Source organism: Bos grunniens, chromosome 18 (genome assembly GCF_055505025.1).
Source record: "Bos grunniens cultivar Pamir isolate PY7600 chromosome 18, Bosgru_T2T1.0, whole genome shotgun sequence".
NCBI classification, from domain to species: domain Eukaryota; kingdom Metazoa; phylum Chordata; class Mammalia; order Artiodactyla; family Bovidae; genus Bos; species Bos grunniens.
This window is the reverse complement of record NC_141182.1, coordinates 64,382,114-64,410,026: the sequence shown is the minus strand read 5'-3', so window position 1 is coordinate 64,410,026 and position 27,913 is coordinate 64,382,114. Positions and strand designations below refer to the sequence as shown.

The following is a 27,913-nucleotide window of genomic DNA, read 5'->3' as shown; positions in this document are numbered from 1 at the left end:
CCTGCGCGCTCCAAGGCCGGCACGACTCCCAGAAGCCCTCGGGGTATGCTTCTGTCTCGAGAGGCAGCCTGTACGCCCAGCCAGACCCGCTGCTTGTGGGGGCAGCCGCGGGCCGGAAGGGCCGGGAGCGGCTGACCTGGGGCGGGGCTGACGGGCCCTGGCCTCGCCGCCGCCTGAGCTACCCTTGGCGCCTCCGCGACGCCGGCCGGGACTCCGTTTCCCAGAGGGCGCCGCGGCGGTGGACACGCCCCCTTCCGGCGGCGGCGCGCGGCCCGGCTCCCTACGGGCCCGGCGGGGTGGTGGGCTCGGCTGCCGGGCGCGCGCGGGCAGGGGTGGGGCGGGCCGGCGGCGGGGCGCGCTCGGCGCCGACATGCGGGGGGCGGTGAGCGCGGGCCCCCGCGGGCTGGGGTCGCAGCCGCGGCGAGGCGCCCCCCGCGCCAAGCCCAGGGCGGGCCGAGGTCGGAGCGCGGGGACCCCTGTCGCCTTCGCCCGTCCGGCCCGGGGAAGGCCGCGCTCAAGGAGTGGCCCCACGTCTAAGGGCCGGCGAGGAGCGGCGACCACGGGACCGGAGGACAGAGGTGGGGGTGGCGAGCGGACGGGACGAACCCATCCTGTCAGGGTGAGGGGAGCGTGGTGTCTGGGGCAGAAGGCTTCCCGGGGCCCAGGTGCTGGTGAATGGCGTCCCTGGGCTGTGGGGGCGGGAATCCAAAGCTTGGAAACTCAGCCTGAGAGCGTCGGTCAGGGTCACCCTCACCGGACACCCCTCTGTTTCAGTGCTCCCAGAAACCCGCCTCCGCACCGTGGTTGCCCCTCGTAGGCTAGTGACCTTATTCCGGCTGCCCCTTCAAAATTGGTCCCCGGCCGCTCATGCTGGAGCATTTGATTCTCCACCTGTTGAATCCGTTTCGTATTTGTAGCCGTCGTTTAAGACGCAGCAGGAAGGGACAGGTGGAGACCTGGCCTCTAGCTGCTTCTTTCTCTTCCCCCAGCTCTGCCTTCCAGGGACACGGCCGCCCTCCAGGAGAGGGGGCCCAAGCAGGAGGCGGCCGGGACAGGAGTTGAACGGCAAGCCACGTCCCAGGTGAGGGGGCGTTCCCTCTTCTCCTCTCTGAAAGGCAAGCTTGCTTTTCAGGGCTTAATGACGTTTATTTTCTTTTAGAAGTTTTCAGTGTAAGAGACCTGTCGGGGGAGCTGGTTCCCATTTGCCCACATTCTGGTGAGTGGTGGGCTACAGGGGCAGCCCAGGGCCTCCCTCCCTGCTTCCTCTCCATGTCTTTCTCTGTTTGTCGGTCACTGAAGGACTGAGTCAGCCCCTCCCTAGAGTAAGGTGCTCCTCAGCACAGACAGGACAGCCCCTTTGTTGAACCTGGTTTGTCTGATGTTCTCTTTGAGCTAGGCCCTGGAGAGACAGATGGCTGAGCCCTGGCCCCTGCTCCCTGGGAGCTGTTAGTGGAAAGTCGTGGAAGCATACAGGGTTCTGAATGTGAGTTCTAGCATGGTGATAGTGGGCTGGAGGAACTCTCGGTGTCTCGGCACCTGTCGGGGAAGGGGAGGGAGGTGATCTCTGAGCCCCATGTTTCCTTTTTCAGTATTTTTCTTTGGCTGTGCTTGGGTCTTCATTGCAGCGTACGGACTTCGTGTAGTTACACTGCAAGGGCTTCTCGTGGTGGCACGTGGGCTCTCTAGTTGCTTAGCTGCCCTGCGGCATGTGGGATCTTTGTTCCCCGACCAGGGATCGTACCTGCGTCTGCTGCATTGCTAGGCGGATTCTTAAGCACTGGATCACCAGGGAAGTCCCAGGCCTCATGTTTTGCAGGAAGAGAAAAGGTTTGGCAGACAGAAGAGGGAAGGGCAGCCCTGGTGTGGTGTGTAAGGCTATCTTTTCCCGCTTGGTTGTGTTGCTTCTTAGAATGTTGATAAACTGTCTCCGTCCGCTGTGTCTCCTACGTGTCATCGCCAGCTCCTCCATGTATGAGCCAGGTTCAGTCGCCCAGTGAGCTCCATCCACATTACCAAAGGCAGCGCTCAGGTCTTGGTCTTTCTTGACTGTTGCTGGCATCTGAGGTCGTTCAGGGTTGCCAGGCTGACACTGTGAAGGGCCAGGTAGTAAATATTTGGGGCTGCAAGGCTGTGAGGTCTCTGTTGCAGCTGCTCCCCTCTGCCTTCTAGAAGCAGCCACAGAGCATACATAAGTGATTGGGCGGGGCTGTGTTCCAGTGAAACTTGATTGACAGAAACGGGTAACGGTCACCCCTGAAAGAGCTCACCGGGCGGCCACCCTTCCTGACTTCTCCGCTGCCGCAGCTCTTCATCATCCTGAGCTGCAGCTGTCGCTGGGCCTCCGGGCCCTGTACTTCTCTCTGTTCTTGTCTGCCCGCCTTCCCCTGTTCTCGCCTGTACAGACTAGCCACGCGCCGGCTTCTCCCGGTCCACCTTTCCAGCCCAGTCCTCTCTCTGAGCTCCAGGCCTCCGTGTCCAGCCGTGTGTCCGGTAGGGAGCTCACAGCAGACACATCCAGCCCCAGGCTCCTGGGTTCCTCCCATAAACCAGCCCCTGCCGCAGCTTGCCTCTGCCCGTCTGCGGCAGCTTCATACCCCAGTTCGTCAGGCCAGAGCTGGCGTCACTCCTGTCTCCTCTGCTGGCCTCACCTCCCGTGTTCGGTCCGTCGGCAGATCCCGTCAGCGCTGTTTTCGCCTTGTGCCCACACTCTGACAGCCGTCACCGCCCCTGCACCCCCGCCGCGGTCCTCGTTATCTTACCGTCCGCCGCTTCAGCTCATGCCCCCCGTGATCCCCGCCCAGCGCCACAGCCAGAGAAGTTTGTGCTGTCGAGGTCTGCTCAGACCATCCTGTGGCTTCCCCTGCTCGGGGCTGAGGGGCCCCCTGCCACCTGGTGCCGCCTCTGACCCGGACTGCACGCCCCCATCACTCACTTTGCCTTCTAGAAGTTGCCTTCTCCTTTTCCTGATTGCGCTGTCTAAAGCTTCAGAGCCTCCCACCCAGATTCCTCACATCCCTCTTCCCTGCTTTACTTGTGAAAGACTCTTAGCACTTTCCAGCATTCCATATGCTTAATTTACGTGCTTTTCTCTTGTCTGATTCTCTTACCACAAAGTACGTTTGACACAGGCAGGAGTTTTCAGTAGTTTTGCCCCAGTGCCCGATGCAGCAAATACACGGTGGATGAATGTGTGAACATAGTCTTTTAAAGTGCTCTTGGAAACCAATGTTTCACTATTTAGTATAGTGTCACAATAATAACTTTTATGCTTAGAATGTGCATTGTCTCTGATTATTTCATGTGAGTATATTCCCAGAAGTTTTTCTTACCTTGTGGATTAAAGTTCACCAAACTTATAATGAAAGCAAAATACTTTAAAAATTATATGTGGGTGGAATAGCAGTATGGCCTCAAAAACTAGAATTCTAGTTTTTACTTTTTTACTAAAAAAAGTAAATGTCACCAAAATAATTTATTACAGACTTTTCATTTGTTCACTTGAAAAATTACCTGAATTGAATTGAACAACAACAAAAACCCTCTTTAATATATTTTTTTCTATAAGATATTAATTTCTATTCATCTTTTCCTGTAAAAGCACAGTATTTTTCTGTGAGGATAAGCTTGCTCTGTAGTTTTTATTTCTTTGTTTTTGAAGTCCGTCTCATCTTTATTATGACAGTACTAAGGCACCGGATCACATTCTTGTATGAGGTACAGATTCTATAGCTGTGGCTTTTCTCAGGGTGTAGTGTGACTCTGTGAAACCCATTTGAAAATCTCCGCACCTATATGATGGCAAGAGGAAAGAGAACAGGACCTGCACATTCTTGCTGTGTGCTCACGCGGAGGAGGGGGCTGGGGAGCCTCTTCTCTAAGGACACTCATCCCATTCATGGGCAGCGGGTGGGCGGTTTCCCACAGTCCCTGTCTCCAAATAATACCTTCACACGGGGTGTTGGGATCTCAGCATGTGACGGGTAGGGGGACAGAAACATTCAGACAGAGAACTAACCAAAGTCATTAGTTCTGTGGACAAGGAGCTGTCTATAGAAACTGGGAAAACAGCTTCAGAGGATGTGTACTCACTCTGACATGGGGCCCCTCTGGAATATGGGGTTAGAGAGGTGGGGAAGGGACGTTTCTTATCAAGGAAAAAAACGCAGCCAGAAAACCCAGTTGCCAAGTACAAGAAAATATTTGAACTTGCATTCTTCTCCTTAAGGGCCGCACAAGTTCCAGTTTTACCAAAGTAGTGACAGATGCTAGAAAAACAGGCAACATTTTCTCTGGCTCCAGCTTAAAAAGCTACTGTAAAGATGCTGTAGTATATGCATCTGTAGTGTATACAGCCTATGCTATATACAGATACAGTAATTTGTATACAATTGATATGCTACGTACACTGTATATGTTTTGCTTCATTTAGTAAGGAATATCTGAAAGCTATTTGAATATTGGGGAAAAAAAAAAGCATAAGGGTTGCCAGCCAAGGAGCAGGAAGACTTAGAATGGAAGATTGGAATCTGCAAAAACCCGCCTTTTAGAACTGGGTCAGAAAAAGTAGCCCCATCTGAGCACCTGTGCCTTTGAACGCAGTTGAAAATATCTGCCAAAAAATATCTGCAGTGAAATGTTTTATTTGTTTCTAAACCACTTTATTGAGGCAAGATTGACACATAGCTGCACATTTTTAATATGTACAACTCAATGAATATGAGGATAAACATACACCCACAGAACCCTTGTGACCCGTCTTTACAGTTCGGTTAAAGATGTCTTCAAAGTTTGTGTGAGTTAAGGAACATGTGATTGTACATTGTTCAACAGATACCGAACCTCCAAGGTGCTTTTTGTTTCCAGTAAAACGATATCAGTCTTTAAGTGGAAAGGTGGGGCCTTGGTCAGCGTCAACACAGTGTTTATGAAACACCACATTCTGAGTGCCATGCTCTTGACGTGGGTCACATGGGTTTATTTCCCCATTCCTTTTTCTCTCTTTTTTTTTTCCTCGGAGAGGAAGAAGGACTCGTTATTACCTGCAGGAAGTCGGGATTTTTCCCAGAGCATGTCTCTCTGTCCCCATTCTTGTGCTGATCCAGACCACTTGACTGTCCTCAGGGCAGAAAAGGCTCTGGTACCAGTTGTGCATGGGACAGCTCAGCCTCCCTTGTTTATTGTTTGAATTGACGTCCTCCTGTATTTTACTTGTGTACCCCCGCCACCTGCACAGAATTGCCACTTCTCCAAGGGTAGGGGCACTCTCTTTCTCTGAAGTTTATGACTAAATGAGGCCCAATCATTAACTGGATTTCCACATTATCAGACATTACTCTGTACACATAAAATCTCCTACCTAAAATGGAGAGGAGGTAATTCTTAGCCCCTATGTTAGTCTGTGAGGGCTGCCATAACAGAACTCCACAGGGTGGGCAGCTTCAGCGACACAGTGATTTTTCACAGTTCTCGGGGCCAGAAGTCCGAGACCGAGGGGTCAGCAGAGGTGCTTTTCCCCAAGGTCTCCCTCCGCTCCCACCACCTGTGGTTTCTTCCTCTTACGAGAGCACGGGTCTGTGCGACTCCACGCAGCTCTCGATCACCTCTCTGAAGTCCAGCCACATTCGGGGTACAGGGGCTGGGGGGGCGTGTTCTGCGTGTGCACCGGGGGTGTGAGCTCTGGTCCAGCGCGGACGCGGTCGTGTCGCCCCAGAGCCCGCTGACGTTCGGTGACGTGGCAGTGGAGTTCTCCGGGGAGGAGTGGGCCTGGCTGGACTCGGCCCAGAGGAGCCTGCACCGGAGCGTGATGCTGGAGAACTACAGGAACCTGGCCTCGCTGGGTAAGGGCCGGCTGCTGCCCCCGCCCCGCCCGCCGCAAGGACCGACCTGTGCGTGACCGCCTGCCCTGTCTTCTTACGCATTTAGGGCTTTGCCTGTCTAAGCCCGAGATGATCTCGTCGTTGGAGCAGAGGAAGGAACCCTGGGCTGTGAAGAGGAAGTCGACCAGAGGCATGCGCCCAGGTGAGCATGGTGGGGGCGGGGACCCACGGCACCGCGCCCTCGGACGCCTGGGACCACCACCAGACTGCTGAACCGCCCCGCCCCCGAGGGAAAATCGAGGAAGCGAGGCCTGGGCTTTGCACGTTTCCTCTTCCCTGCCTCTCCACCTGCGCTCCCCCCCCCTCCACACACCACCCTGGTCCGCTCTCTGCACCTCCTCTGTCTGCAGCTCCTCTGACCTTCCATCACTCAGACTTATGCAGTCACCTCTGCTCCTCACAAGGCTGATGCTGCTGTGGTTCTGTCTCATTTCCCTTTGATGAAATGACTTGCACTCAGGGTCTTCCTCTGACTGATTTCCACTGTGTCAGCTTTGAGTGAGGCCGCAGGTGCTGGCTGGGAGGTCAAGGGCGAGCCCTTGGAGAAGTCCCAGGGGCGAGACGACATGTCTCTGTGCACAGAAGTGCAACAGAAAGGGCTGTCTCACGTGTGACAAGTGTAAATAGGGACTCGAGGAAGAAAAGGTTTCATCCTCAGTTTCACGCCAGGGGAACAAGGCAGGAGCATAGAGCCTCGAGGAGAAAGGCGAGAAGGAGGGGACAGGTCAGTAGGTCTGCAGGTGATCTGGGCTGGGCCATGATCGGTCTAGGATCCGGGGGAACGTGTGTGCAGACCGGCCGCACAGGCAGGCGACTGGCTCTCAGGAGAGGGCTCTGATCCTGATCCAACGGGACGTTCTTGCAGATGTTATGCTGGTGTTTAAACCACGGGGAGTATAGAGATTTCAGTCACAGCATTATTTCTGGGACATCAGGTTAATCACAAGGACTCAGAAGTACAGATTCCTCATGGTGGGTCCTGTAATAGGAAATGACTACCGTCCCTAAAGAGTGGAGAATCTCGTAAGACCCCTTTGTTCAAACCATACTTCGGAGGAAAGTTTATATCCATAGAACAGTTATCAACTGCATCAACTCCCATGGGTCATCATACTCCCAGGGTCATTGTACACCCAGGAGAACTGGAACGGTGTTTCAGGGGAAAGTTTTCCTCTTATCGTCAAACTCAGTGGCTTTCTCTGAGCTGGTTTCCTGAGACAGAACTGGTTTTTTCCCCTTCTGTTGATGCTTTCTTTCTCTCTTTCTCAGTTAGAATCTCTAGCTCAGATTCTACTTGATGTTGAAGACTTGGCACATACAGCCAGGATCTGAACATTGGTTAGTTAGCATCATAATAATTTTTTTTAAAGTTTACATTATAAATGTAATGTAAACAAGAGGAGCAAGCGAAGAAACCTTTGCTAAATAAAACGGAGAAAGATTCAGAGAGACTTAGTAAGCATTTCCTCCTGTGGCCTCTGCCCGCTCTTTGTTCCGGCCGTGTTTCATCTTAGATTTAAATCTCTGAATTCTCTCATCTCCTGCACTTGGATCTCTTTCTCTGCTGCTAAGTCGCTTCAGTCATCTCCGACTCTGTGCAACCCCATGGATGGCAGCCCACCAGGCTCCCCCATCCCTGGGATTCTCCAGGCAAGAACACTGGAGTGGGTTGCCATTTCCTTCTCCAGTGCATGAAAGTGAAAAGTGAAAGTGAAGTCGCTCAGTCGTGTCCGACTCTAGGGACCCCATGGACTGCAGCCTACCAGGCTCCTCCGTCCATGGGATTTTCCAGGCAAAAGTACTGGAGTGGGGTGCCATTGCCTTCTCCTCTCTTTCTCTAGTCTCCTGCCAAAAGTATAACATGCATCACCCGCTCAACATCTAGGTGTGAAAACTCACATTGTGTGTGGTCGTATTAAAGCCACACACGTTTGGGATCAGAAGGCCAGCGGATTGTGTAGAAAGCTTTCAAACGATATGTATTTTCTGAGAATCTTTTTCCACCTGGTTCCATTTGGGAAAATGTCTTCATACTAACATGTAGTAAAAGAGATACCTTCTTAAAACTATCCTTCAGACTCGCAGACTCTGCTGAAGACCCAGGAGTTGCCTTCAGAGAACAACTTCAGTGAAGAGGCGTTGTCCCAGGAGGTGCGCACGGAGAGACCCCCGGAGCGCTCCGTCCTCGGGGAAGGCTGGGCTTACGCCGCTGTGTGTGAGGGGCAGCCGGTGAGTCGGGCACAAGCAGAAAACTGGCAGGAGGCAGAGTTTTCGGGGTTCCAGAGGCTTCCCTGCTTCAGCAGGACAGGGCAGGTGGGAGACACAGTCTCCTTCACAAAGAAAGGCAGCTTTGGAGAGCGATCTCGTCTACAGCAAGTGTGGGCGGATTTCCATTTGAATCCAGGACTTCTTACACAGTGTTCCCCCGCGAGAGAGAGCAGCTGCAGTCAGACACACACGAGGGGGACACTGGGTCCCAGCGAGTCGTAGAGAAGTGTGTAAATCAGGATCGTTCCACATGTCGTGGGTGTGAGGGAGCTTTGAGCAGGATCTCAACCCTTCCTTGTCATCAGAGATTTCATACCAGAGAAAAACCCTCTACAGGATTAAGTGAACCCCGTGTGTCAGGTGTGAGGAAGCCTCCGGTGAGCTCTAGAAAGTCCACACGCTGTGGACATTCACTCTCCTCCACCATGTTGCAAGTTCTCCATGGAAGAAACAGTTTCCCCGATTTTTCAATCCTCCCCCTGCCACCTCCCTGCAAACTTAAACGACATAACCAGCTCCGTCGTTACATGACGGGGATCACTCAGAACTAGTGAGAATTCCTGGTACCCAGTGCCTCTCATGGCGTGTGGACATGGCCACCCCAGAGCCAGGTCACGAACACGGCTCGATGGAAACGCATGTCTGCCATTGCAGGGCTTGGTGGCTGTCACGGACGTGGCCACAGACGTCTCGCAGCGGCCAGACCCTGCTGGGCAGAGTTTCTGTAGGAGCGTGGTGTGGGCGGACCGCCATCCGGGGACAGGAGGTAAGGCCCTTCCTCTCCCAGACCTGACTCTTCAGGAGGCCCCGTGCTTGTTCCTCGGTTGTGAATTGTGTGTGCTGGGGCGCCGAGCAGGGGGAGCTGCCTTCTAAAGCGTGGGCTGAATTCTTACTCCTGCTTCGTAAGAGTGTGACGTTTGCAGAGTTGAAAGTTGAAAGTTTGTAGACAAGAAAGTGGGACGACTTTCTTTGTCATAGATACTCTTCACTTCTCTTCCTGGGCCTTGCTGTAGTAAAACACTCTTCCGTCCAAGCCAGGGAGCTGGTTGTCCGTCCGAGAACGCCCAGGGTGTGACAGACCTCGTGTCTTTTCCTGTGTGCAGGACGCTGTGCGTCTGAGCCAGACCTGGTCCCTTTGCTGGAGCGCAGGAAGGCACCCTGGACGGTGGATGGAGAGCTGGTCAGAGCCCCTTCCTCAGGTGAGCCAGGCGGCCGGGCGGAGACGCCCCTGCAGGGCGGGCGGCCCGTGCTTCTGTGGCTTGTTTGATAGCCCTTGTTTTCCATCCATGAACGCTGTTAAGCCTTCTAAGAACACAGGATGTTTGTCCATTTATCTAGGTCTTCTTCATCTTACTCATCAACGTTGGTAGTTTTCACTTTACAGTCTAGCAGCTTTTTAGGTAATTTTATTCCTAAATAATTTATTCTTTCAGTGCTATATTTCATGGAATTATTTTCATAGTTCCTTTTCAGACTGTTCATTCCTAGTGTATGGAAATAGCTGATTTTTGTGTGTTGATCCTGTATTCTGCAGTTTTGGTGACTTGACACATTAGCCCTCATGCTCTTCTTATGGATCCTGTAGGGTTTTCTATACATGAGATCATATCGTCTGCGAATACAGTTTGCAGTCTTCCTTTCTAACTTGGATGCCTTTTATTTCTGTGTCTTCTCGCTCTGGCTGGAACTTCCCAGGCATCCTTGTCTTGTCACTGACCTAAGAAGGAAAGTCCTCAGTGTTTATGTGGCATTTTTTTTTTTTATATGTGGCATTTTTAAGAAGAGCTTTTATTTTCCCTTTTTTAAGATCATCTTTTCCCAGACAGCTGACTCTCCGCATCATCTCTCTCCCCAACACAACTTTTATCTCCGTATATTTATTGCAATATAACTGCTTGCACAATTTTTGGTTTTTGCTAAGTGATTTAGCAAAAGGATTTCAGGTATATTCACTCCTTCCTGCAAGTTTATAGTCTGAGATAAGATCTGTACTTGTTCTGAGGTATGTTAGAGGTAATTAGATATAGTGTCAGCACTCACTGTTTTTATAAAAGCAGTCTCTCCAGAATGACAAATTACATCGCAAGGCCCTCTCTGTTAGTAAAGGGCCAGAGAGGAATGGAGGGTTCTGTCTGGCTGGTGGCAGCAGACAGGTCGATGTAAAGTGGTTTCTACCTGAGTGCCGGGCTCCCGCCATCAGCAGACTCTGCTGCAGTTAATCAAATGAGACACAGTTGACGGAAACACCATTTCTGGTTGTGCAGGGGCTGCCAGGGTTTCAGGCCTCTAATGAATACTCAGTGGTAAAGAATCTGCCTGCAATGCAGGAGACAGGGTTTGATTCCTGGGTTGGGAAGATCCCCTGGAGTAGGGAATGGCAGCCCACTCCAGTAATCGTGCCTGGAGAATCCCATGGAGAGAGGAGCCTGGCGAGCCCCAGTCCATGGGGTCGCAAAGAGCCTGACACAACTGGGTGACTGTAGCACAGCAACGAATGTTACAGAAAAGGCTGACCATCTGTGCTTGGCCTGCTCCTGGACCAGCGTCTGTGACGCGATGACTGCCCTGGCGTCGATGCTGCACGGCCAGGGGTGAGGGAACGAGCGTCACAGCCTGCGTTTTAGGTGGTGTGACTGCAGAACAGTTTTCCAGCTCCTCATGCTTCTGACATGTAACTGGTTCCACAGATGCTGAATTTATTTAAACTTTTTCTCTTCACTTCTCCTGGGTTCCTGTATGAATCTGGTCTGGAGTCATCTTGCATATTCGAGACTGCACTTTCCCGTGTGTCAGAGGTGCATGGCTTAATGGTTCCTTTACAGTTTTTTTCACCTGTGGGTGTCCTTTCCGTGTTCCAGAGGTACACCGTTTAGTACTTTCCTTAGGGTTTCATTCAGCAGTGAGTTCACTTTACCGTGTTTCAGAGGTGCATGGTTTACTGGTTTCTTTAGGGTTTCATCATCAGGGAATTCACTTTTCCATGTTTCAGAGGTGCGTGGTTTTGCGGCCTCATCATGGTTTCATTCACCAGTGAGTATACTTTCCTGTCTTTCAGAGGTGCACCGTTTTCTGGTTTCCTCATGGTTTCATCTCCAGTGAGTACGCTTTCCCATGTGTCAGAGGTGCATGGTTTAGTGGTTTCATCAGGGTTTCCTTCAGCAGTGAGTTCACTTCCCCGTGTTTCAGAGGTGCATGGTTCACTGGTTTCTTTAGGGTCTCATTCACCAGGGAATTCGCTATTCTGTGTGTCAGAGATGCGTGCTTTGGCGGCTTCACTTCATCATGGTTTCATTCACCTGTGAGTGTACTTTCCCGTGTTCCAGACGTACACAGTTTAGTGATTTCATCAGGGTTTCATTCAGCATTGAGTTCACTTTCCCGTGTGTCACAGGTACATGGCTTAATGGTTTCTTTAGTTTCTGTCACCAGTAAGATCACTTGGACGTGTTTCAGAGGTGCAGATTTTAGTGGTTTCATGAGGGTTTCATTCAGCAGTGAGTTTACTTTCCCGTGTTTCAGAGGTGCATGGTTTACTCGTTTCTTTAAGGTGTCCTTCATCTGTGAGTTCACTTTCCTATCTGTCAGAGGTGGATGGTTTACTCGTTTCTTTAGGGTTTCATTCACCACTGAGGTCACTTTTCCCTGTGTCAGAGGTGCATGGCTTAGTGGTTTCCTCAGGGTTCATCTCCAGTGAGTACACTTTTCCATGTGTGGGAGGTACACGTGTTAGTAATTTCTTTAGGGTTTCATTCACCAGTGAGTTCACTTTCCCATCTGTCACAGGTGTGTGGTTTACTGATGTCTTCAGGGTTTCATTCACCAGTGAGTGTACCTTCCCGTGTTTCAGAGGTGCATCGTTCACTGCTTTCTTTAGAGTTTCATTTACCAGTGAGTTCACTTTCCTGTGTGGAAGATGTGCACGGTTTAGTGGTTTTTCATGGTTTCATTCACCAGTGGTTTCTCTAGGGTTTCATTCATCAGTGAGTTCCCGTATCGTGTGACAGAGGGGTATGGTTTAGTGGTTTCTTTAGGGTTTCCTTCACCAGTGAGTTCACTTTCCCGTGTTCCAGATGTCCTTGGTTTACTGATTTTCTAGGGTTTCATTCGCCAGGGATTTCACTTTGTGTGTGTCAGAGGTGCATGGTTTAGTGGTTTCATTCAGCAGTGAGTTCACTCTCCTGTGAGTTAGAGGTGCATTATTTAGTGGATTCATTAGGGTTTCATTCAGCAGTGAGTTCACTTTCCTGTGTGTCAGAGTTGCATGGCTTAATGGTTCCTTTATAGTTTTTTTCACCAGTGAGTTCACTTTCCCGTGTTCCAGATGTCCTTGCTTTACTGATTTCTCTAGGGTTTCATTCACCAGGGATTTCACTTTGCGTGTGTCAGAGGTGCATGGTTTAGTGGTTTCATTAGGGTTCATTCAGCAGTGAGTTCACTCTCCCGTGAGTTAGAGGTGCATTATTTAGTGGTTTCTTTAGGGTTTCATTCACCAGTGAGTTCACTTTCGTGTGTTTCAGAGGTGCACCGTTTACTGGTTTCCTTAGGGTTTCATCTCCAGTGAGTACACTTTCCCATGTGTTGGAGGTACACGTTTTAGTAATTTCTTTAGGGTTTCATTCACCAGTGAGTGTACTTTCCCGTCTGTCAGAGGTGCATGGTATACAGGTTTCTTTAGGGTTTCATTCACCAGGGAATTCACTTTTCCGTGTTTCAGAGGTGCACATTTTAGTGGTTTCATCAGGGTTTCATCCACCAGTGAGTTCACTTTGCCGTCTGTCAGAAGTGCATGTCTTCCTGATTTCTTTAGGGATTTGTTCTCCAGAAGGTCACTTTTCCATGTATCAGAGGTGCATGGTTTAGTGATTTGATCAGGGTTTCATTCACCAGTGAGTGTGCTTTCCCATGCTTCAGAGGTGCACGGTTCACTGATTTCTTTAGGGTTTCATTCACGAGGGAATTCACTTTTCCACGTGTCAGAGATGCTTGGTTTTGTGGCCTCATCGTGGTCTCATTCACCAGTGAGTGTTCTTTCCGGTCTTTCAGAGGTGCATGGTTTACAGCTTTCTTTAGGTTTTCATTCACCAGTGAGTTCAGTTTCCCATCTGTCAGAGGTGCACAGTGTAGTGGTTTCTTTAGGGTTTCTTTCACCCGTGAGTTCACTTTCTCGTGTTCCAGACATACACAATTTAGTGGTTTCATCAGGGTTTCATTGACCAGTGAGTGTGCTTTCCTGTTTTTCAGAGGTGCACCATTGATTGCTTTCCTCAGGGTTTCATCTCCAGTGAGTACACTTCCTATGTGTCAGAGGTACACAATTTAGTAATTTCTTTAGGGTTTCATTCACCAGTGAGTTCACTTTCCTGTGTGTCAGAGTTGCATGGCTTAATGGTTCCTTTATAGTTTTTTTCACCAGTGGGTGTCCTTTCCGTGTTCCAGAGGTATACCGTTTAGTACTTTCCTTAGGGTTTCATTCAGCAGTGAGTTCACTTTACCATGTTTCAGAGGTGCATGGTTTACTGGTTTCTTTAGGGTTTCATTCTCCAGGGAATTCACTTTTCCATATTTCAGAGGTGTGTGGTTTTGCGACCTCATCATGGTTTCATTCACCAGTGAGTATACTTTCCTGTCTTTCAGAGGTGCACCGTTTTCTGGTTTCCTCATGGTTTCATCTCCAGTGAGTACGCTTTCCCATGTGTCAGAGGTGCATGGTTTAGTGGTTTCATCAGGGTTTCATTCACCACTGAGTTCACTTTCTCATGTTTCAGAAGTGCACAGTTTACTGGTTTCATCAGGGTTTCATTCACCAGTGAGTTCACTTCCCCGTGTTTCAGAGGTGCATGGTTCACTGGTTTCTTTAGGGTCTCGTTCACCAGGGAATTCGCTATTCTGTGTGTCAGAGATGCGTGCTTTGGCGGCTTCACTTCATCATGGTTTCATTCACCTGTGAGTGTACTTTCCCGTCTTTCAGAAGTGCATGGTTTACGGTTTTCTTAGGGTTTCATGCACCCGAGAGTTCACTTTCCCGTCTGTCAGAGGTTCATGGTTTACTGGTTTCTTTAGGGTTTACTTCACCCGTGAAGTCACTTTCCCGTGTTCCACATGTACACAGTTTAGTGGTTTCATCAGGGTTTCATTCACCAGTGAGTGTACTTCCCCGTCTTTCAGAGGTCCACCATTTACTGCTTTCCTCTGGGTTTCATCTCCAGTGAGTACACTTTCCCACGTGTCAGAGGTACACGTTTTAGTAATTTCTTTAGGGTTTCATTCACCTGTGAGTTCACTTTCATGATTCAGAGGTGCACGGTGTATACTTTTCATCAGGGTTTCCTTCAGCAGTGAGTTCACTTCCCGTGTGTCAGAGGTGCATGGCTTAATGGTTCCTTTACAGTTTTTTTCACCTGTGTGTGTCCTTTCCGTGTTCCAGAGGTACACCGTTTAGTGCTTTCTTTAGGGTTTCATTCAGCAGTGAGTTCACTTTCCCGTGTTTCAGAGGTGCACGGTTTAGTGGTTTTATCAGGGTTTCATTCAGCAGTGAGTGTACTTTCCCGTATGCCAGAGGTGCATGGTTTAATGGTTTCTTTAGGGTTTCATTCACGAGGGAATTCACTTTTCCACGTGTCAGAGATGCTTGGTTTTGCGGCCTCATCGTGGTCTCATTCACCAGTGAGTGTCCTTTCCCGTCTTTCAGAGGTGCATGGTTTACAGCTTTCTTTAAGATTTCCTTCACCCGTGAGTTCACTTTCCCGTGTTCCAGACGTACACAATTTAGTGGTTTCATCAGGGTTTCATTGACCAGTGAGTGTGCTTTCCTGTCTTTCAGAGGTGCACCATTCACTGCTTTCCTCAGGGTTTCATCTCCAGTGAATACACTTTCCCATGTGTCAGAGGTACACAATTTAGTAATTTCTTTAGGGTTTCATTCACCTGTGAGTGTACTTTCCCGTGTTCCAGACATACACAGTTCAGTGATTTCATCAGGGTTTCCTTCAGCAGTGAGTTCACTTCCCCATGTTTCAGAGGTGCATGGTTCACTGGTTTCTTTAGGGTCTCGTTCACCAGGGAATTCGCTATTCTGTGTGTCAGAGATGCGTGCTTTTGCAGCTTCATCATGGTTTCATTCACCTGTGAGTGTACTTTCCCGTGTTCCAGATGTACACAGTTCAGTGATTTCATCAGGGTTTCATTCACCAGTGAGTTCACTTCCCCGTGTTTCAGAGGTGCATGGTTCACTGGTTTCTTTAGGGTCTCGTTCACCAGGGAATTCGCTATTCTGTGTGTCAGAGATGCGTGCTTTTGCAGCTTCATCATGGTTTCATTCACCTGTGAGTGTACTTTCCCGTGTTCCAGACGTACACAGTTCAGTGATTTCATCAGGGTTTCATTCAGCAGTGAGTTCACTTTCCCGTGTGTCAGAGTTGCATGGCTTAATGGTTCCCTTACAGTTTTTTTCACCAGTGAGTGTCTTTTCCATGTTCCAGAGGTGCACCGTTGAGTGCTTTCCTTAGGGTTTCATACAGCAGTGAGTTCACTTTCCCGTGTTTCAGAGGTGCACGGCTTACTGTTTCCATCAGGGTTTCATTCACCAGGGAATTCACTCTTCCCGTCTTTCAGAGGTGCGTGGTTTTGCGGCCCTTCATGGTTTCATTCACCAGTGAGTGTACTTTCCCGTCTTTCAGAAGTGCATGGTTTACGGTTTTCTTAGGGTTTCATGCACCCGAGAGTTCACTTTCCCGTCTGTCAGAGGTTCATGGTTTACTGGTTTCTTTAGGGTTTACTTCACCCGTGAAGTCACTTTCCCGTGTTCCACATGTACACAGTTTAGTGGTTTCATCAGGGTTTCATTCACCAGTGAGTGTACTTCCCCGTCTTTCAGAGGTCCACCATTTACTGCTTTCCTCTGGGTTTCATCTCCAGTGAGTACACTTTCCCACGTGTCAGAGGTACACGTTTTAGTAATTTCTTTAGGGTTTCATTCACCTGTGAGTTCATTTTCATGATTCAGAGGTGCACGGTGTATACTTTTCATCAGGGTTTCCTTCAGCAGTGAGTTCACTTTCCCGTATGTCAGAGGTGTGTGGTTTAGTAGTTTCCTCAGGGTTTCATTCACCAGTGAGTGTGCTTTCCTGTCTTTCAGAGGTGCACCATTCACTGCTTTCCTCAGGGTTTCATCTGCAGTGAGTGCACTTTCCCATGTGTCAGAGGTACACGATTTAGTAATGTCTTTAGCGTTTCATTCACCAGTGAGTTCACTTCCCGTGTGTCAGAGGTGCATGGCTTAATGGTTCCTTTACAGTTTTTTTCACCTGTGGGTGTCCTTTCCGTGTTCCAGAGGTACACCGTTTAGTACTTTCCTTAGGGTTTCATTCAGCAGTGAGTTCACTTTACCGTGTTTCAGAGGTGCATGGTTTACTGGTTTCTTTAGGGTTTCATCATCAGGGAATTCACTTTTCCATGTTTCAGAGGTGTGTGGTTTTGCGGCCTCATCATGGTTTCATTCACCAGTGAGTATACTTTCCTGTCTTTCAGAGGTGCACCGTTTTCTGGTTTCCTCATGGTTTCATCTCCAGTGAGTACGCTTTCCCATGTGTCAGAGGTGCATGGTTTAGTGGTTTCATCAGGGTTTCCTTCAGCAGTGAGTTCACTTCCCCGTGTTTCAGAGGTGCATGGTTCACTGGTTTCTTTAGGGTCTCATTCACCAGGGAATTCACTATTCTGTGTGTCAGAGATGCGTGCTTTGGCGGCTTCACTTCATCATGGTTTCATTCACCTGTGAGTGTACTTTCCCGTGTTCCAGACGTACACAGTTTAGTGATTTCATCAGGGTTTCATTCAGCATTGAGTTCACTTTCCCGTGTGTCACAGGTACATGGCTTAATGGTTTCTTTAGTTTCTGTCACCAGTAAGATCACTTGGACGTGTTTCAGAGGTGCAGATTTTAGTGGTTTCATGAGGGTTTCATTCAGCAGTGAGTTTACTTTCCCGTGTTTCAGAGGTGCATGGTTTACTCGTTTCTTTAGGGTGTCCTTCATCTGTGAGTTCACTTTCCTATCTGTCAGAGGTGGATGGTTTACTCGTTTCTTTAGGGTTTCATTCACCACTGAGGTCACTTTTCCCTGTGTCAGAGGTGCACGGCTTAGTGGTTTCCTCAGGGTTCATCTCCAGTGAGTACACTTTTCCATGTGTGGGAGGTACACATGTTAGTAATTTCTTTAGGGTTTCATTCACCAGTGAGTTCACTTTCCCGTCTGTCACAGGTGTGTGGTTTACTGGTGTCTTCAGGGTTTCATTCACCCGTGAGTTCACTTTCCCGTGTTCCAGACGTACATAATTTAGTGGTTTCATCAGGGTTTCATTCACCAGTGAGTGTGCTTTCCTGTCTTTCAGAGGTTCACCATTTACTGCTTTCCTCAGGGTTTCATCTCCAGTGAGTACACTTTTCCATGTGTGGGAGGTACACATGTTAGTAATTTCTTTAGGGTTTCATTCACCAGTGAGTTCACTTTCCCGTCTGTCACAGGTATGTGGTTTACTGGTGTCTTCAGGGTTTCATTCACCAGTGAGTGTACCTTCCCGTGTTTCAGAGGTGCATCGTTCACTGCTTTCTTTAGAGTTTCATTTACCAGTGAGTTCACTTTCCTGTGTGGAAGATGTGCACGGTTTAGTGGTTTTTCATGGTTTCTTTCACCAGTGGTTTCTCTAGGGTTTCATTCATCAGTGAGTTCCCGTATCGTGTGACAGAGGGGTATGGTTTAGTGGTTTCTTTAGGGTTTCCTTCACCAGTGAGTTCACTTTCCCGTGTTCCAGATGTCCTTGGTTTACTGATTTTCTAGGGTTTCATTCGCCAGGGATTTCACTTTGGTTGTGTCAGAGGTGCATGGTTTAGTGGTTTCATTAGGGTTTCATTCAGCAGTGAGTTCACTCTCCCGTGAGTTAGAGGTGCATTATTTAGCGGTTTCATTAGGGTTTCATTCAGCAGTGAGTTCACTTTACCGTGTTTCAGAGGTGCATGGTTCACTGATTTCTTTAGGGTTTCATTCACGAGGGAATTCACTTTTCCACGTGTCAGAGATGCTTGATTTTGCGGCCTCATCGTGGTTTCATTCACCTGTGAGTGTACTTTCCTGTGTTTCAGAGGTGCATTGTTTACTGGTTTCCTAAGTGTTTCATCTCCAGTGAGTACACTTTCATATGTGTAAGAGGTACACATTTTTGTAATTTCTTTAGGGTTTCATTCACCTGTGAGTTCAGTTTCCCCTGTGTCAGAGGTGCACGGTTTAGTGGTTTCTTTAGGGTCTCATTCACCATTTAGTTCACTTTTCGTGTGTTTCTGGGGTGCTCCATACTGGTGTCCTCATGGTTTCATCTCTAGTGAGTACACTTGCCCATGTGTCAGAGGTACACATTTTCGTGATTTTTTTAAGGGTTTCATTCACCAGTGAGTTCATTTCCCCGTGTTTCAGAGGCGCATGTCTTTCTGGTTTCATCAGAGTTTCATTCACCAGGGAATTCACTTTTCCGTGTGTCAGAGGTGTGTGGTTCACTGATTTAATCAGGTTAGTGGTTTCATCAGGGTTTAATTCACCAGTGAGTGTACTTTCTCATCTGTCAGAGGTGCGTGGTTTACTGGTTTCTTTAGGGTTTCATTCACCAGGGAATCACTTTTCCATGTTTCAGAGGTGCGTGGTTTTGTGGCCTCCTCATGGTTTCATTCACCATTGAGTGTCCTTTTTCCTCTTTCAGAGGTGCATGGTTTACAGCTTTCTTTAAGGTTTCATTCACCAGTGAGTTCAGTTTCCCGTCTGTCAGAGGTGCATGGTTTACTGGTTTCTTTAGGGTTTCCTTCACCTGTGAGTTCACTTTCCCGTGTTCCAGACGTACACAATTTAGTGGTTTCATCAGGGTTTCATTCACCAGTGAGCGTGCTTTCCCGTGTTTCAGAAGTGCATCGTTTACTGGTTTCTACGGGTTTCATTCACCAGGAATTAACTTTTTTGTGTGTCAGACATGCGTGGTTCACTGATGTAATCAGGTTAGTGGTTTCATCGGGGTTTCATTCAGCAGTGACTGTACTTTCCCGTGTTTCACAGGTGTGTGGTTCACTGGTTTCTTTCGGGTTTCATTCACCAGGGAATTCAGTTTTCCGTGTGTCAGAGGTGCGTAGTTTTGCGGCTTCACCGTGGTTTCATTCTCCTGTGAGTGTACTTTCCTGTCTTTCAGAGGTGCACTGTTTACTGGTTTCCTTGGGGTTTGATCTCCAGTGAGTACATTTTCCCATGTGTCACAGGTACACGTTTTAGTAATTTCTTTAGGGTTTCATTCAGCAGTGAGTTCACTTTGGTGTGTCATAGGTGCATGGCTTAATGGTTACTTTACAGTTTTTTTCAACCGTGAGTGCACTTTCACGTTTCAGAGGTGCACAATTTACTGGTTTCATCAGGGTTTCATTCACCAGGGAATTCCTTTTCCGTGTGTCAGATGTGTATAGTTCACTGATTTAATCAGGTTAGTGGTTTCCTCAGGGTTTCATTCACCAGTGAGTGTATGTTCACATGTTTCACAGGTGCATGGTTCACTGGTTTCTTTAGGGTTTCATTCACCAGGGAATTTGCTATTCCGTGTGTCAGAGGTACATGCTTTTGCGGCTTCATCATGGTTTCTTTCACCTGTGAGTGTACTTTCCTGTCTTTTAGAGGTGCCTGGTTTACTAGTTTCCTCAGGGTTTCATGTCCAGTGAGTACACTTTCCTATGTGTCAGGGGTACACGTTTTAGTAATTTCTTCAGCGTTTCATTCAGCAGTGAGTTCACTTTCATGTTTCAGAGGTGCACGGTTTATACTTTTCATCAGGTTTCCTTCACCAGTGAGTTTACTTCCCGTGTGTCAGAGGTGCATGGTTTAGTAGTTTCATCAGGGTTTCATTCACCAGTGAGTGTACTTTCCCTTCTGTCAAAGGTGCATAGTTTGCTGCTTTCTTTAGGGTTTCATTCACCAGGGAATTCACTTTTCCGTGTTTCAGAGATGCACATTTTAGTGGTTTCATAAGGGTTTCATTCACCAGTGAGTTCAGTTTCCCGTGTGTCAGAGGTACATGGCTTTGGTCTCATCAGGGTTTGATTCACCAGGAATTCACTTTTCCGTGTGTCAAATGTGACTGGTTCAATGATTTAATCACGTTAGTGGTTTCATCAGGGTTTCATTCACCAGTGAGTGTACTTTCCCATCTTTCACAGGTGCATGGATCACTCATTTCTTTAGAATTTCATTTACCAGGGAATTCGCTATTCCGTGTGTCAGAGGTGCGTGCTTTTGCGGCTTCATCACGGTTTCATTCTCCTGTGAGTGTACTTTCCTGTCTTTCAGAGGTGCATGGTTTACTGGTTCCTCAGGGTTTCATCTCCAGTGAGTACAGTTTCCCATGTGTCAGAGGTACACGTTTTAGTAATTTCTTTAGGGTTTCATTCAGCAGTGAGTTCACTTTCCTGTGTTTCAGAGGTGCACGGTTTACTGGTTTCTTTAGGGTTTCCTTCACCGATGAGTTCACTTTCTTATCTGTTAGAGGTGAATGGTTTACTGGTTTCTTTATGGTTTCATTCACCACTCAGGTCACTTTTCCTGTGTCAGAGGTGCACGGTTTAGTGGTTTCCTCAGGGTTTATCTCCAGTGAGTACACTTTCCCATGTGTCGGAAGTACACATGTTGGTAATTTCTTTAGGTTTTCCTTCACCAGTGAGTTCAGTTTCCCGTCTGTCAGAGGTGCATGGTTTACTGGTTTCTTTAGGGTTTCCTTCACCCGTGAGTTCACTTCCCCGTGTTCCAGACGTACACAATTTAGTGGTTTCATCAGGGTTTCATTCACCAGTGAGTGTGCTTTCCTGTCTTTCAGAGGTGCACTATTTACTACTTTCCTCAGGGTTTCATCTCCAGTGAGTGCACTTTCCCATGTGTCAGAGATACACGATTTAGTAATTTCTTTAGGGTTTCCTTCAGCAGTGAGTTCACTTTCCCGTGTGTCAGAGGTGCATGGCTTAATGGTCTCTTTACACTTTCTTTCACCAGGGAGTTCACTTTCCTGTGTGGAAGATGTGCACGGTTTAGTGGTTTTTCATGGTTTCATTCACCAGTGGTTTCTCTAGGGTTTCATTCATCAGTGAGTTCCCATATCGTGTGACAGAGGGGTACAGTTTAGTGGTTTCTTTAGGGTTTCCTTCACCAGTGAGTTCACTTTCCCGTGTTCCAGATGTCCTTGGTTTACTGATTTTCTAGGGTTTCATTCGCCAGGGATTTCACTTTGCGTGTGTCAGAGGTGCATGGTTTAGCGGTTTCATTAGGGTTTCATTCAGCAGTGAGTTCACTTTCCTGTGTGTCAGAGTTGCATGGCTTAATGGTTCCTTTACAGTTTTTTTCACCAGTGAGTTCACTTTCACTTGTTTCAGACGTGCACAGTTTACTGGTTTCATGAGGGTTTCCTTCACCAGTGAGTTCCCTTTCCCGTGTGTCAGAGGTGCATGGCTTAATGGTCTCTTTACACTTTCTTTCACCAGGGAGTTCACTTTCCTGTGTTTCAGAGGAGCACAATATACTGGTTTCAGGAGGATTTCATTCACCAGTCATTTCACTTCCCCGTGTTTCAGAAGTGCATGGTTTACTGATTTCATCAGAGTTTCATTCAGCAGTGAGTTCACTTTCCCAACTGTCAGAGGTGGATGGTTTACTGGTTTCTTTAGGGTTTCATTCACCAGTGAGTTCACTTTCATGTGTTTCAGAGGTGCACCTTTTACTGGTTTCCTCAGGGTTTCATCTCCAGTGAGTACACTTTCCCATGTGCTGGAGGTACACGTTTTAGTAATTTCTTTAGGGTTTTATTCACCGGTGAGTGTACTTTCCCGTCTGTCAGAGGTGCATGGTTTACAGGTTTCTTTAGGGTTTCATTCACCAGGGAATTCCTTTTCCATGTTTCAGAGGTTCACATTTTAGTGGTTTCCTTAGGGTTTCATCCACCAGTGAGTGTACGTTCACATGTTTCACAGGTGCATGGTTCACTGGTCTATTTAGGGTTTCATTAACCAGGGAATTCGCTATTCCGTGTGTCAGAGGTGCGTGCTTTTGCGGCTTCATCACGGTTTCATTCACCTGTGAGTTTACTTTCCTGTCTTTCAGAGGACGTGCATGGTTTACTGGTTCCTCAGGGTTTCATCTCCAGTGAGTGTACTTTCCCATGTGTCAGAGGTACACGATTTAGTAATTTCTTTAGGGTTCATTAACAGTGAGTTCACTTTACTGTATTTTAGAGATGCATGGTTTACTGGTTTCTTTAGGGTTTCATTCACCAGGGAATGCACTTTTACACGTGTCAGAGGTGCGTGGTTTTGCGGCCTCATCGTGGTTTCATTCACCAGTGAGTGTCCTTTCCTGTCTTTCAGAGCTGCATGGTTTACAGCTTTCTTTAGGGTTTCATACACCAGAGAGTTCACTTTCTTGTATTTCAGAGGTTCATGGTTTACTGGTTTCATTAGGGTTTCATTCACCGTTGAGTTCACATTCCCATGTTTCAGAGGTACATGGTTTAGTGGGTTTCAATGAGGGTTTCACTCATCAGTGAGTTCACTTTCCCGTGTGTCAGAGGTGCACTGTTTAGTGGTTTCTTTAGGGTTTCAATCACCAGTGAGTTCACTTTCCCGTGTTTTAAAGTTGCACAGTTTACTGGTTTCGTCAGGGTTTCATCTCCAGTGAGTTCACTTTTCCCTTTGTCTGAGGTGCGGCGTTTAGTAATTTCATTCAGGTTCATTCCCCAGTGAGTTTCTCCACAGTCTCGGTTTTGGCAGATCCCTCTTTCTCCAGTGTAGGGTAACGAGATCAGGGTCATTCCCCAGTGCGTTTCTCCACAGTCTCGGTTTTGGCAGATTCCTCTTTCTCCAGTGTAGGGTAAAGGGATCAGGGTTCATTCCCCAGTGAGTTCCTCCATAGTCTCGGTTTTGGCAGATCCTCTTTCTCCAGTGTAGGATAACGGGATCAGGGTTCATTCCCCAGTGAGTTTCCCCACAGTCTCGGTTTTGGCAGATCCTCTTTCTCCAGTGTAGGATAACGGGATCAGGGTTCCTTCCCCAGTGCGTTTCTCCACAGTCTCGGTTTTGGCAGATCCTCTTTCTCCAGTGTAGGGTAAAGGAGTGTTTGTTTCTTGTTTTCTCCCTTGTATCTCTCAGGCCAGCAGTGTACAGAGGAAACCCAGGAGTTCCTTTCAAAGCAGAGTTCCTTTGCTGAAGTGGTGACAGACAGGACTTCAGAGACTAATGTAGGTCGTTCCTCGCTCAGAGAAAGCTGGGACGCTGAACGTCTGTTTGAAAGGGAGCTGGCAAGTCAGGAGACACGACTGGGGCAGGAGGCAGTCGCTCACCACAACACCCTCTCTGAAGAGAGAGTGTGTCCATATAACAGACCAGGTAGGTGGTTCCACCTGGACGTCTCAGAAGAGGGAGTCCACCGCCCTGACTCGGTTAAGAAAGCTTTGCCCCCAAACTCAGTGCTGATAAAACATGCGGGAATCTACACAGGGAAAAAACTCTTCAGATGTCACGAATGCAAGAAAACCTTCACCCAGAGCTCGTCCCTCACCGTCCACCAGAGGATCCACACGGGCGAGAAGCCCTACAAGTGTAAGGAGTGCGGCAAGGCCTTCAGCGACGGCTCTTCCTTCGCCCGGCACCAGCGGTGCCACACGGGCAAGAAGCCGTACGAGTGCCTGGACTGCGGGAAGGCCTTCATCCAGAATACATCGCTCGTCCGCCACTGGAGGTACTACCACACCGGGGAGAAGCCCTTCGACTGCCTGGACTGCGGGAAAGCCTTCAGCGACCACATCGGGCTGAACCAGCACCGGCGGATCCACACCGGGGAGAAGCCCTACAAGTGCGAGGCGTGCGGCAAGTCCTTCCGCTACGGCTCGTCGCTGACCGTGCACCAGCGCATCCACACCGGGGAGAAGCCCTACGCGTGCGAGGTGTGTCGCAAGGCCTTCAGCCACCACGCCTCCCTCACCCAGCACCAGCGCGTGCACTCGGGGGAGAAGCCCTTCCAGTGCAAGGAGTGCGGGAAGGCCTTCCGGCAGAACATCCACCTGGCCAGCCACCTGCGGATCCACACCAGGGAGAAGCCCTTCGAGTGCGCGGACTGCGGCAAGGCCTTCAGCATCAGCTCGCAGCTGGCCACGCACCAGCGGATCCACACCGGGGAGAAGCCCTACGCCTGCAAGGTGTGCAGCAAGGCCTTCACGCAGAAGGCCCACCTGGCCCAGCATCAGAAGACGCACACTGGGGAGAAGCCCTACGAGTGCAAGGAGTGCGGGAAGGCCTTCAGCCAGACCACGCACCTGGTGCAGCACCAGCGCGTGCACACAGGGGAGAAGCCCTACAAGTGCCTGCAGTGTGGGAAGGCCTTCGGCGACAACTCGTCCTGCACCCAGCACCAGAGGCTGCACACGGGCCAGCGGCCCTACGGCTGCGCAGAGTGCGGGAAGGCCTTCAAGACCAAGTCGTCCCTCATCTGCCACCGCAGGAGCCACACCGGCGAGAAGCCGTACGAGTGCGGCGCCTGCGGCAAGGCCTTCAGCCACCGGCAGTCCCTGAGCGTCCACCAGAGGATCCACTCCGGGAAGAAGCCCTACGAGTGCAAGGAGTGCCGGAAGGCCTTCATCCAGATCGGCCACCTCAACCAGCACAAGAGGGTGCACTCGGGGGAGCGGCCGCACGGCCCCGGGAGGAGCCGCAGAGCTTTCCGGCAGGGCTCGCACTTCGCACACGCGCGGACGCACGCGGGAGACACGCCCGCGCATGCGGCGCCCGCGGCGCGCCCCGCGGACCTCTTGCCCGCGTTCCTCTGGAGCCCGCCCTCGCTGCCATCCCTGCCGTCCTGAGACGCCGCGCTGCAGGCCGCCGATGGCCGCGCTTCAAACCCCGTCTCCCTCTTCCTTGAGGACTGTCCCGTTCTTGTCCTGTTTCCTCTTCAGATTGCCAGTTAAACCAAACGCGGAATTTCTTTTACTGCTCACGTAAAAATCGGTGATGCGATCCTTCAGATCGGTGAATGTGTAAGATGTATGTAGCAGGACCAGTGGTCCATGCTAAGGGATGAGTGGTGTTAGCTCTTTATAGAACATTCGTTTTGGACACGGAAAAGTTACCATTGGCAACTGACCAAAAACGATGCACAGAAAGAAGCTAAGGATTTTAGATCAGGGATGGGCCATTCAAGATAGTCAGTGAGGCTTTTCCGGTTTTGGTTTAAAACTCAATTCCATAATACTGAGTTAGTACTGGGGCTTTTCATTTATCTGCCTGTGTGAGGTGCTGTCACCTTGTTGGTAAATTACTTAACATTCAGCAAGACTTGATCGTTTAAAGTCACCAGGGCTTATGAGTAAATTCCATTAAACTTAAGGAACCACTAACCTTCAGGCAAGTTGATCTGGACTGTGTGACTCACGGCCCAGGTTTCACTGACTGTGTTCAAACAGCCCATGGCCTAATTTTTAAAAATGATTTTAATGGAGAAACAAGTGAAAAGAATAATAGTTTATGACAACATGACAATTACATGAAATTTAAATTTCAGAGTCCATAAGTAAAGCCTGATTGGCTCACAGACATGGCTCACAGTATGGTTACATGCTGCCTGGGGCAGCTGTCAGGCCACAACAGCAGGGCTGAGAAGCTGCAGCAGAGATACCGTCATCCGCAAAACCTCAAGCATTTACTTACTAGCTTGCCAACTTGCAGTCCCCTGCAGAGAGAAACAAAATATACAAAAGGTTCTAATTATTTGTCTGAGAATAATACAACTCTCCCATCAAAAATAAGAAAAACTAAAGCAATTTTTGAATAGAGGTGAAAGGATATTACTAAAGCATCAAACAATAGGAAATACGAGGAAATAATGTCCACAAAAGGAGAAATAACGATATTTTTCTAGATGAAGTACTACCATTAAAATGTTTATAAATTGCCGTTCACAACAGGGTCCCAGTAGGATATGTTTGCTCTGACAGTTTTAGTGGAAAACACGGAAGGATGATTTGTCAAACATAGCAGGACATTTAAAAAATGTTTTGGTTTATAATCAGATTGGCTTCCTTGGGTGTAAAGAATCCACCTGCCAGTGCAGGAGATTCAGGTTCAAACCCTGAGTGGGAAAGATCCCCAGGAGAAGGAAATGGCAACCCACTCCAGTATTCTTGCCTGGAGAATCCCACTGACAGAGGAGCTTGGCTGCTACAGTCCACGGGGTCACAAAGAGTCGGACACAACTTAGCGACTAAACCACCACCACCAAACACAGAAAGGAGAAAGGCTTTACTGAGTAGGGGGCATTGAGCCCTGGAAGACATGAAGACAGTAAGCCAGCCCATACAAAGATTTAAATCAACTTTGGCATGGCAGAAGGTGCCAAAAAGATGTAATAGAAAACTGGCAGAAGATAACAGTCCATATGAATCAATGTGTCATTTACGAACAGAGTGCTGTGACACATACAAAGCAGGGAAGTAGGTGGTGCACGCCAACAGATGCGTCGTGCTCGAAGAACTCAAATAAAGAACACGTGTTAGGTTCTTAAGCCCATTGGTCAGAAAGTTACAAACTTAGTACAAATCTTGACTCTCAGATGGGTTAAAATCTAACCTGGTTAATATGCTGTACCTGTATCAGTGTGGGAGACAGGAGGCTGGTCATCGTTACCCTTGTCAATGTGCCTGCTCTGGTTTGGGGTGGCAACGTAGCATGACCTGTCTGCTTTATAAACATGCATTCCTTTTGAAACAGTAACTCTAGATCTAGGAGTTTCATCCCACTGGAATAAATATATAAGTGTAAATAATGTTGATTGCAAAGTTTTAATTACAACACAAATTGATGACATTGTGATTATTCAATACAGTATTGTCCAGTTAGTATAAAGATGAAATTCTATGTTTGCTCCTATGGAGTATTGTTGTACACAATATATTAAATATGTGATTTGCAGAACCTTATGTGTAAAATGATCTTGTGGTCATATAGAGTCAAAATATTTAATATATGTGTGTGTGCATGTGTGTCTGTATATGAGTTGGCTAAAAAGTTGATTCAGGTTTTCTGTGTTAAAACCCAAATTAAGTTTTTGACCAACCCAATATGTGTGTTTTTTCAATATATATATATATTGAAGTCTGTTTTTGTCTTTAGCACACGTTGGCTCTTTGGTGGCTCTCTGTCTTTCTTCATTTTTTATTGTTCTGTTGGACAGTACAACAAGCCAGTAAGATTTTTCATTCTTTGTTTTTTGATTGGAAACTCAGGGCCAACATTAGGCTTCATATATGGGTTTCCTTATGGCTCAACTGGTAAAGAATCCGCCTGCAATGCAGGAGACTTGGGTTCAATCCCTGGGTTGGGAAGATCCCCTGGAGAAGGGAACAGCTGGCCACTCCAGTATTCTGGCCTGGAGAATTCCACGGACTGTATAGTCCATGGGGTTGCCAAGAGTCTGGACATGACTGAGCGACTTTCACAGGCCATAAGGGATGTTTGCTTTTAGTTCACTCTTCATTCTGGTTGGCTCTGCCCCGCCTTGTACTAGCTGTTAAGGATGTGGAATATCACTCCTGGACTGCAAATAGGTGGGACTGAGTCAGCCTTTGGAAGCAACCTAAATACTTCTGCATCTCTACCTATCTGATGCATTAAAATGATTCCTGCTTCCCCACATCCTAGTTTTGTTAAGTTCTCTAAATTTTCAAGGCCC

The 27,913-nt window shown here is 48.4% G+C and overlaps 1 protein-coding gene and 1 long non-coding RNA gene across 9 annotated transcripts; both read left to right on the top strand.

Moving 5' to 3' along the window:
* Window positions 1–234: 234 nt before the first annotated feature.
* ZFP28 (ZFP28 zinc finger protein) lies at window positions 235–27,156 on the top strand. 8 transcript variants are annotated; one of them, XM_086354766.1, is made up of 10 exons: window positions 532–578; window positions 990–1,081; window positions 1,160–1,216; window positions 1,397–1,483; window positions 5,711–5,837; window positions 5,923–6,018; window positions 7,954–8,105; window positions 8,799–8,910; window positions 9,248–9,343; window positions 23,344–27,156. In XM_086354766.1, the coding sequence occupies exons 5-10, from the start codon at window positions 5,804–5,806 to the stop codon at window positions 25,047–25,049; spliced, it is 2,196 nt and encodes a 731-aa protein (XP_086210892.1). In that variant the 5' UTR covers window positions 532–578; window positions 990–1,081; window positions 1,160–1,216; window positions 1,397–1,483; window positions 5,711–5,803; the 3' UTR covers window positions 25,050–27,156. The 8 variants fall into 8 exon arrangements, with proteins under 8 accessions (XP_086210888.1, XP_086210887.1, XP_086210886.1 ...); XM_086354761.1 differs by lacking the exons at window positions 1,160–1,216; window positions 1,397–1,483 and having other exon boundaries at window positions 247–578; window positions 23,344–23,580; window positions 23,692–27,156; XM_086354763.1 differs by lacking the exon at window positions 1,397–1,483 and having other exon boundaries at window positions 445–578.
* LOC147354782 (uncharacterized) lies at window positions 1,910–3,279 on the top strand. Its single transcript, XR_015146615.1, has 2 exons — window positions 1,910–2,490; window positions 2,673–3,279. It is a non-coding gene; the product is annotated as an uncharacterized LOC147354782 (long non-coding RNA).
* Window positions 27,157–27,913: the final 757 nt, after the last annotated feature.

Coding starts and splice junctions, on each gene's coding strand:
- ZFP28 (XM_086354762.1), top strand. CDS start 371: ATGCGGGGGGCGGTGAGCGCGGGCCCCCGCGGGCTGGGGTCGCAGCCG. Junction 5,838..5,922: donor CAGGAACCTGGCCTCGCTGG/GTAAGGGCCGGC, acceptor TTACGCATTTAG/GGCTTTGCCTGTCTAAGCCC. Junction 6,019..7,953: donor GACCAGAGGCATGCGCCCAG/GTGAGCATGGTG, acceptor ACTATCCTTCAG/ACTCGCAGACTCTGCTGAAG.